Source organism: Mus caroli, unplaced genomic scaffold (assembly GCF_978045245.1).
Source record: "Mus caroli unplaced genomic scaffold, Mus_caroli_1 scaffold_5, whole genome shotgun sequence".
NCBI lineage: Eukaryota > Metazoa > Chordata > Mammalia > Rodentia > Muridae > Mus > Mus caroli.
Genome location: NW_028227260.1, coordinates 95,710,220 through 95,720,105, shown reverse-complemented (window position 1 = coordinate 95,720,105; position 9,886 = coordinate 95,710,220). Strand labels below are relative to the sequence as shown.

The window sequence follows — 9,886 nt, the reverse complement described above, 5'->3', positions numbered from 1 at the left end:
GTCATCTCTAATTCTGCATTCACCCCTGTTTCTCCATTTCTAAATGTTTCACATTCTCACTTAAGAAAAGACTGCAAGGTTGAGCCTCAGCTAATAATGAGCAGCCAAGAACCTCCTGTGAAGGAAAAGAAGGAGCCACCTAGACCATGTCATTCCTTACCGTCTCCCCACACCTCACAAGCCCCATCTCCCACGTCACTGCCTACCTTGAGTCCTTGGCATCACTATTTTATTTTATTTATTTTACAGAAAGATATTGCCTGCTAAGGTACATTCAGTTCGCTCCTTTGTTCCTTTATGAGATACCAGGATTATTCTATTACAAACAGCGGGCCCCTGTTTGTTTCTGTGACTGTGTGGTTCTGGCCCACCTGGACCTGCAAGGTGCCTGTGTGGCAATGAGCTTGCATTCCTTCTTGCATTAGGTAGATGTCTCCAGCCACACCCTGTGTGTTATTATATAATAACAGTTATTATATAACTGCTATGTGATTGAGCCATCTTTCTGAGGCCTATGTCTCAGTCTCCCGAGGCCTGGGCAGGTACTTGGTAGGCTTTCACAATTCCTCAGCTGGGTAGTTAACCCTGGAATCAGGAGAATTTGACTGGCCCCAGCCCCCACACCTGGCATGCGAGTTGAGGTGAACAGCAGGACAACCCGCCTCTGGACACTTATCATATGCTATCCTCAGTCTCGGTCCCTGGCCTCTTCTACAGTCCCATTTTCTTGGCCCCAACAAGCCTCAGATGCACAGAGCGACCTACATCCAGTCACCCTTCTGGGCGATCCTACATAGCCATATTCCCCTTTGAGCCTTCTTCTCTCCCTTGGGGTGAGCATCCACACCTAGTTATACTCTACCTCCCTGGGTGTACATTTCTGATTGCCTGGAAAGAGCTGAATGAGCACTCCTGGGGAGTTTACCAGTGAGGTGGGCCCGGTGGCAGGCCTGCACTCCTGACATGGTCCTAGCATAACCCTTAGCTAACCCTTAGGTGGCTCCAGCATGGGGGCCTGTCAGGTGTAAATGAGCAAGTAGGACCCACAGTAAACATGGTGCAAGCTCCAGGTCCAGGTGAAAGTGAAGCTCTTCGATAGCACCTAGGAGGCCAGTGTGGGCCCTGCTTACTTCTGGCCCCACTGTCACCCCTGAAAAGTTTGGATCCATCTTGGCCACTTGGACCCATCTCTGAAACCTCAGCACAGGGTACCCGATATCCCGTTTCCCACCTTGCCATTCTCACTCCACTGCCTTACACAGAACCTTCCTCCTCAGAAAGGGAAGATATGCAACCAGTCTCTCTCTACCCCAAGAGTCTATCTCTCTGACTGACTGGAACAGGGTATATCTGAGGATGCTCTAGCAGGTGGGGCTATCCTTGTCATGGGCCTAGCACATGTCCATGTGAGTGGCTGTCAGCGCAGGCACCTATGACAGAGGCTCATGTGTGAGCCATCCCTGAGAGAGGCCTACCAGGTGTGGACACACGAGGCAGACCAGATGAATGTGTGAGGGGACTCCATCAGGTGCTCACAAGGGAGGCTGTCTAGCACGTGCTTACATGCATGAAGCAGGGACCAGCAGGCTCCATGAATTAGGCCTTGTGCAGGCCTTCTGAGGCTTGGCTCTGAGAGTTTAAAGCAGCAGTTCTCCACCTTCCAAATACCGCTCCTTAGGTTGTGGTGACCCCAGCATCCATAAAGTTATTTCCATTGCTACTTAATAACTGTAATTTTGCTACTGGTTTGAATAGGAATGTAAATGTCTGTGTTTTCCAGTGGTCTTGGGCAATGCCAAGAATTGTCAAAGGCTCCTTCAATCCCCGGTGGGTCATGGCCACTCTCAAAGGGTGCCATCACCAGTTTCATCTCCCGAGTCCAGGCACCACCATCAAGGGCACCAAGTCTCATCTATCACCCTGCCACCCCCACCTCCCTCTTGCTGAAGGTTCCTTACATTCCAACACTCTCTGTAGTGACCTATAAGACAACAGCTATCATCGGAGGGGGGGGCTCACGAGTCACAAGGCATTATGAAAGAAGGGTTGGCTCTTAGGCTAGTGAAAGGTTCTTGAGTTCCCCAAACATTTCCCATTCAAACTCATAGAACGGGAGGAATCCTCTTGCATATTCAATCACATGCCTGCTGCTAGGGATACAATGTTGTCATTCTGAGAAATGAACTCACTTGCTGCTCTTCCAGAAGACAAAAGATTAGGTAGCATCACCCACTTTGGGTAGCTCAAGACCACTTGTAACTCAAGGCCCAGGGGAACTCAGGCCCTCTTCTGGCCTTCATGGGTACTGACACACACATGGGAATATGCTCACAGAGACTCAAAAGTACACACATGAAAACAAAACCCCCAAAACCTCAAATGTGCGGAACACAGATTCTAAAGCATTCATTTTAATAAATACAGCATAGGACAAGGATAAGAGAATGAAGGACTAAGGAGTTAGACAACACACATACAGGCAGACGGACTTGATGAATAGTAGACACTTCAAGGAGAACCCTAGAAAACCCTCCTGTAAACACCCATCCAAAACCCTGGAGCCACAAACTCTTACACAGATACACGCTGAGAAAATGCTTTCATCCATAGGTAAGGGCAGGTATCTTTCAACCAGACTGGAAGACAGCTTTGAAAATGAGTCTGCGTGTCTTTGGGAAATGCCACAGCCCCACAACTAGCACAGGCCCAACACACTAGGATCTGTCTCCTCTGTGGGAATCGTGTGAAGAAGAGTGTTTTTTAACACTTCTGAGCACACAAACATGAGTGTGTTCAGCAAGTCTCGGTGGCATGTTGGCTTGATTTTCCCACTGCAATGGAACGGTCTCTATGACCTCATGAATAACTGAAAGTATGCACAGAAAAATGGGTCCCATCTTTATTCATTTCTTCCTAAAATAAGTAAGGTAACGTTCACTTTGGAAAAGTGACAGAGAACCAGCCACAAAGAAAAATGACATTTGCTTCCAAAATGTAATTGCCACGACTGGGCAGAACGTATCTCCCTTGCTGTCATGGGCCTGGATGATCCACACTTAACTGTCCTCGCTACTCACAGAGCCGCTGGGAGTTCACTCAATGGTTAACAGTGTCTCAGTCTCAATTGTAACAAACAAAGTAAAGAGAAAGGAGCTGCACTGACTACTACCAGCATCTTCTTAGCATGGCTAACGCTCCCTTCCCTGTGTATCCTATGTGTGAGCTTCAGATGGTTTCTTCACAGTTTTCATGGATCAGGGACTGAAGGAATGTTTCAACAATGGATACATCTTGTTCTTGCTGTTTGAAAAAAAAAGGGGGGGCAGGGAGATTTAGAGGATCTTCATTACATCTCTGCTAATAGGAAGGCAGGCAGCCCAGGGTACACAGTGTAACAGACACACAACTTACAGTTTCCATGATCACTCTGTCCTGCACCTTGGAGATTTCCTTCTCCACATTAGTTTGCTGACCACCAATAAAGGTTTTGCGATGTTTATTCAAGTCGTTGGCTTTCTGAAACAAACCACAACAAACGAAGGTACTTGAGCAGGAAGCCCCAAGCCCCAACTTGACACCTCACCTCATTTAATTTAAATTTAAAATTAAATCCATAGACTTTGCATATCCCAAAGGATCCTTGTTAGGAATCAAAGTAGGTAACAGTGACTACTTCTTGTGCATCTATATGAACTCTCCACAAAAAGATGCAGTTCCACACGTGAGCTCACTATCATTATGAGAAGAGAACACCACCTAAGGCACTTATCTCAGAATATGGACGGATGAGCAGGTAAAGGCCATATAGACCAGGCATGGGAAAAAGAGGCACAGGCTTGTGCTGGAGACCCCCAAGGTTTCCCAGGGGAAGGAGCCATTCATTTACTGTGTCCATGGAATGCAATGTTCACAGAGAAGACACAGCATGCAATCACATGCCCTTTTAAGCTAAGATGAGCTGAAGTGAGGATTCTGATCACATGGCCTCTGATCACATCTCTCAAGGAATACTGCAGTGGTGGATACACAGGAGAACGGACTGTGTCACCTGTCCATACACCACAAAATGCCCGTCCATTCTCTGCTCTATTGTCAGGGCCCAGAGGAGTTTAAGAGCATACGACATGTATGCTGGCTGAAAACGGGTGTGGTAGGGGAGCCTGCTGGCTATGTGACTGAAGAGGACACCCATGGCAACTTCCAGTGGTGAAAACATAGGACTTCCATAGGGAAGACAAGGCACGGAGATCTATATCTGGGCCAAGAGCAGAGGCACAGCATGGACAGGGCAACAGGAGTCGCTTCAGGGGAAGCTGGTGCATGGCGAGGGGGGAAGACAAGACAGAAGCAGCCAGGGGAGTTTTAGAGGAGGGGTGTTTGCAGTGGACAGAGCAAAGAGGGAGAATTAAGAAGGAAGGCCACTGGGAAATATGGAAGAGGGAAAGGCCCTGTTTTAGGACAACAACTCCTCAGCGCTGAGGTCTAGGGAAGTGCAGAAGCTTGAGAGAAGCAGCAGAGGGAGACCAAGAGAGCAAATTCCCAGTCAGCAGCTCCCATGCTACAACACTCTCCCACTAAAAATCATCACTTTCCCAGGCTAAACAAAACCTAGTTTTTTTCCTACATGTGGGGGAAAATATTCCCATGAGAATGTGAAATTACTTTTCCCACAAACTGAGAAAGGGCCATTTATTCCTTCTCCTGCTTTTAGAGACACATAGTGTGACATAAAGATGTGCTCTGTTCTCAAGTTCAATCTACTAGACCTTCAGAAATGTGTCACACATATCTTTAGCATTTTCAAGCTTGGTTGCATGGTCCTCTATAGCCGCCTGTAAAATCTTCATTTGCTGCTGGGTTATAAACTGAAATAGAGGAAATCAACGATAAAATGTCAGCAAAACTGAACATCCAACCCAGCTGCTTACAGCAGTTGCTTCCTGTGCTGTTTTGTGGGTTTTATCATTCATGATCAGGGTTGAAGACATGACCTTCAATACCAAAAACAACATGACAACGTCTGACCTGTCACAGAGGGAGACATTCTGTCCCATCTGGGCAAAATTCCCATGAAAGAACTACTCATTTTGAAATTAATCTAAGATCCATCTAATCTGTAGACTTCCACCTCAACAAAATAAAGTAAAAAATTGAGGTCTCTTGTGGCCCAGGTTTTTAAAGGATTAATCTTCTCATCAAACTCAATGGGCAGGTAGATTATCTTCCAAGGGAACAACACATCTGTCCAAAGGAGTTTTTCACCTGAACCTCCCTCATCAGTCAGTGACTCCCTACATTGTGACACCCCATGAACTACAGTATCAACCAAATAAGGACAGAGCAGACGAATAGCAACCATATTATCAGCTCCTGCTGTCGAGCATTCCCCAGCAACAAAGATTTCAAGAGCTGAAACCATTCAATATACAGGTCTAGAAGGCAGGGTTTCTCCACCAGTCTGACTTTACTTCTAGGAAACTGAGGCAGACAAGTTAATGATTTTCCTGAGTTTTCAAAATGAGCAAGCCTTAGGACTATGGCTGCATCCCAATCAGTGGGTCTTGGAGAACACGCTCCTCACCGCCAGACTGGAATCTGTCTCCATCTCCCTCAGTCAGAATCCCCAGGGGAAATCTCTGTCCTCCACCAGGAAGAAAGAGCCCCCAGAGACAGCACTGAGTCCAGTTACCTGCCCCCCAAAGACCATTCTCATCTCCAGGCTAAAGGTGTCTCAGTCACCATCGCAGGTCCATCACTGCATGGGAACCTTTCCCTCTTCTCCTCAGGGACAGGGCCGGTCTGAACTCCAACCACACTGGCAGCTAAGTCTCCACCTGCCCCTCCACAGCCCCATGAACTGCTCTCATTCTGTCTGCATCCCTGATCACTGTGTCAGAAGGCTACGTGGGGCCCTCCTACTCTTTGGCATCAGCACTGTTTAGATCCTGAAGGGTCCTCTCTCAGGATACAATCCCATATCTCCTCCTGCACTCTACAGACAGTACCTGCTCATCCCCTCACGCCTGTACCATGCAGGCTCCTAACCCATCATTAGCCTTGTCATCTTCCCACAGAAGGGAAACAAAAATAAACCAAGTCACGGAGAATGGCCAGACTCTCCCCTCCACATCAACCACCCTCCTGGTCTCCCAGAGCTCATGTCCTGTCCCTTCCCTCCAGACCTGCTGTAGGAAGCCCTGCCACTAGGGAAACTGACACAGCAGAGGATCTGTTGCTAGCTGAGACTGCCACTCACACTGAAGTACTCTTCTCGGTCCCTTGTGCTGTCCATCTCATGCAGCCAATTCTGGTAAACGGACCCAAAACTTTCACAGTACAGAGACTTAAGCTGTTGCCTGTAAAACACAGTACCGATTACATAGCATGGTCACACTGGGTGAGGGTAAGCCAATGACAAGCACTCATAATTTTGAAACAGGAGCTAGGAGCAAAAGAGAAATGGGGCATGAATTACACTGATTTATGAGAGTCAGAAATGTGACTCTCATTCCAGGAGAACTTTGTCTTAAGCTGCTACCAGAGGCATCGTTTCACATGTCTTCCCTCTCCAACACTGAGGATGCATTTGTGCAGACCTCTCCCAAGATCACACTTCTGGCTTAAAATTAGACTCATCTTCCCTTCCCCTTATGGAGTAACCTATAAATTCTGAGAGCCTGAGTCCATGTCCTGAAGGCAACATACCCTACAGTGTTTTACAGACAGAAAGTGTGCAGAGAACACTTTCCACGCGTGGGACTTACAACAGAGAACTCTGGTGATATCTCGTAATAGGGACAGTTTTGTAGACCGTAGAGGACTGGCCTTCTGTTATCTGAGAGGGGAGAAATGGCTGTCTTGACAGTCTTGCAGCTGACCCATCTGAGTTCCATAAAGGGGGGGGGGTCCCATTGGCTATGAATAGGACCAGGTCATAGAGAAAAAGGCAGTGCTCCAGAGATCCCTTCAGCTATTCCATTCTGTGCATGACCAAGATGGCAGACAGGGTGACTCAGGAAGAAGAGTAAAGGCTGTCTACGGGTGCTCAGAATGTTACCTTGACTTCTGCTGAACTTCCAAAATACGCTGGAGGTTTTCATTCAGGCGTTGGAAAGAGGCATTTACATCCTTTTCAAACTGCTTCCTCTTTTCCATAAGAAATCCGGTACCATCATCACCTGTGTGAGAAGGGAAAGGCATCACTTTAAGTCAAATATACAGTGGAAGAAGAACAGTTTGGTTCATCCCAGACACACCACCTATAGGACAGCATGAATAACTATGCGTCTGCATCCGTTGTCTTTTTTATTTTTTATTTTTTTAAAGACAGGTTCTCTTGTAGCCTAAGCTGGTCTCAAACTTGCTATGTAACTGAGGCCAATCTCAAGTTCCTGATTCTGTCTCTACTCCCTAAGTGCTAGGAATACAGGCAGGAGGCACCCTGCTTGACTAAAGAATGCCACTGACAAACAATTTTCTGGACATATCAAAACCCAAGCAGTTCCTCTGCTACCAGAAAGAGCAATGCTGTCAGACTTCCTTGCTTGTATGAGCTGACTCTACACTCTGGCTAAGAATTGATGATGGCTCTCTAGTAATTCTGTCTGGGTCCACCTATACAAGTGAATAAAACCTGCCTCGGTTGGAGGGGCATGTTGCAAACTGACGCTGTTACCGTGGACTACAGAAAACAAGCTAGTGTGGCATGCACAATGGGCACAATACAATCTATCTCACTTTTCTTCCCAGTGCTGCCTTCAGAGTTCCCTGACAGGTTCCTAAATGTCTACAGACTAAAGGCTATTTTACCAGCTTTCCTTTCGCAGGGGTTCCTGGAGGAGAGCAACTTTGGAAAGCCAGAAAAAAATGACTGGCTTCAGAACTTGAAAGCCAGCTGTTGAAATCTGACATACCACTCCTGCAGTGAGTTAAAGAGCAGAGATTTATCTGCTTGCCCATCATCTCTAGTGACACTCTCCAGCGATGCAGGGAGCAGGAAGCAGGAAGCAGAAATTTCTCCCCACAGCCTGGGCGACAGCTACAACCTTTCCCCTGCTCACATCAGCATCTTAAAAGTTAAGATAAAGGTAACCCCCGAAGGCCAAAGGACAACTTACTCTTCGGAAATATCCTCTGAGCCACAGAACTGTTCCAGAGCTGTGCTGTCTCTCAGTGACCACATTCTCAGTGTACGGAAATCGTGGGGTTGGATAGAAAGTTCTGGGACTAACAAGGTCTGCTCAAACCTACCTTTGATATCCTGCATCTTCTTCTGAACAGGCTCCCTGTGGGAAAAACACCACAGAATTCTTAATTGAGGACAAGCATCCTAAGTTTGCTTTGAAGGGAAAGGAGAGAGGCGTGCCGTTTTGCACAGGCTAGAGCTCATGTGGGGTAAAGTCGGGTTTTCCTCTCTGGGTCAATAATTTTATTCCTTTGTCCTTGTTTTCGTACTGAGCCAAAGCGTCCTTTGCAGATAGATACATATGGGCTCACGGCTAAGGGTTACTTCCTGGAGCACAAGTGACTGAAAGCCTACTGTATCCCCAGGAAACCCGCCCCAGGCTGGGTTTGGGCAACTCGTGGGAAATCGCAATCCAGGTGTTCCCTGCCCAACCTCAGGCAGCTGCACAGAAGTAGGGGATTTTATATTAAACGTTCACCGGGATCCTTTCACAGTGCAGCACAGGGTTTCATAAAGGCGTACTCACCCAAGTGTCCTGCACTCCAGCCACATTCACTCTCCTCCTTCCTCAAATCCCTCCTGCAGCTATTCCTCCTACATCACCCAGATAGTGTCTCCTCAACTTTTCTGCAAGGTGACCATGTGCCATCCCCAGAGTCTGCCTCAAACCACCTCCCTCAACCCCTGCAAACCTTCCCCTCAACTGGGTATCGCCTGCCTCTTGACACTCTCCCCTCTGAGTTCAGGTTGTATCATTTTATGGACCTACTTGTAATCCAGGATCCTCAGAGGAGAGAAAACAGGCAGCAGTAGTCTCTCTGATGCTGGCCTATTCCACTGAATAGCAGACCCTGCCACCACCCGCCCCCCACCCGCCCCCGCCCGCCACTTAGATCCACTTCCTGGGAGAGGGAACATTTTGATTTCTATATCTGCATACAACCACACTGAAACTACTTCACGTGGGGAAGGCTAACCCTTGAAGACATCACCTGGCCTCTTGCATGTCTGATCCTGAAGAATGGCTGCCCATCCCACTGGTACCAACTGCTGGTTTGTCTGCTGCATGGAGGGGGAAGGAAAAACCTTTGCAAATGAAGCATGTTGCTCTCATCATCCTGCATGGGAAATGGCTCCACTCGAGAGTTGGTTGAGCCCAGATCCAACACAAAGGTTTAGAAGCAGTCTTCCAGGAACTCACACCCCTCCCCCTCCACAGGTGAAACTGGGCTTGGCCCTAGTCTAGGGACAGCAGGTACATGGACCTGTTCAAGCCTTACAAGAAAATTCCCTGTGACCCCTGGGCTTCTTCAGAGGCATGTTGGTCTCTGTGAGCTTTGTATCTGTCTCTGCCAGGGGCTGAGAATGTCACGTGGGATGGAAACCTAGAGCATGCTTGAGAATCAGAGGCCAGAGTCTGATTTCCCCACCACCCCATCCTGTCCTCCATGCCCACCCAGCTGCAATACCATGGAATGGCCTGATGAGTATCAGGCCCCATGTTCTGTGTGCCAAGTAGTAGAGCGTCCCCACGGTTGGGCCCAGCCCCATAAGCCCCATATCAGTTGTTACCAGGGTTGACTGCATCTGATTTCTTGGAGTCATCTGATGGGAGGGTCTTATCGACTCTCTGGTGCTTGCCACTTTTCTTCATGGCCTTCTGTTCCTTGTCTGACATGGCTGGAACCTTCCTGGGTCAGA

At 47.9% G+C, this 9,886-nt stretch overlaps 1 protein-coding gene across 1 annotated transcript; it reads right to left on the bottom strand.

The window, feature by feature from the left end:
- Nucleotides 1-2,898: 2,898 nt before the first annotated feature.
- On the bottom strand, nucleotides 2,899-9,886 carry LOC147004717 (X-linked lymphocyte-regulated protein 5C-like). Its single transcript, XM_085837712.1, has 8 exons — nucleotides 9,758-9,886; nucleotides 9,178-9,247; nucleotides 8,251-8,285; nucleotides 7,058-7,178; nucleotides 6,257-6,356; nucleotides 4,767-4,865; nucleotides 3,412-3,516; nucleotides 2,899-3,300 (listed from the first exon to the last, which is right to left on the bottom strand). The coding sequence occupies exons 1-8, from the start codon at nucleotides 9,861-9,863 to the stop codon at nucleotides 3,226-3,228; spliced, it is 711 nt and encodes a 236-aa protein (XP_085693838.1). The 5' UTR covers nucleotides 9,864-9,886; the 3' UTR covers nucleotides 2,899-3,225.

What these genes read in the sequence shown, in the direction of transcription:
- LOC147004717 (XM_085837712.1), bottom strand. Translation starts at nt 9,863, where the DNA reads ATGTCAGACAAGGAACAGAAGGCCATGAAGAAAAGTGGCAAGCACCAG. An exon ending in GAAGTTCAGCAGAAGTCAAG is followed by an intron (nt 6,357 to 7,057) that starts GTAACATTCTGA and finishes TGTGTTTTACAG; the next exon opens with GCAACAGCTTAAGTCTCTGT. An exon ending in TGTGTGACACATTTCTGAAG is followed by an intron (nt 3,517 to 4,766) that starts GTCTAGTAGATT and finishes GGTTTGTTTCAG; the next exon opens with AAAGCCAACGACTTGAATAA.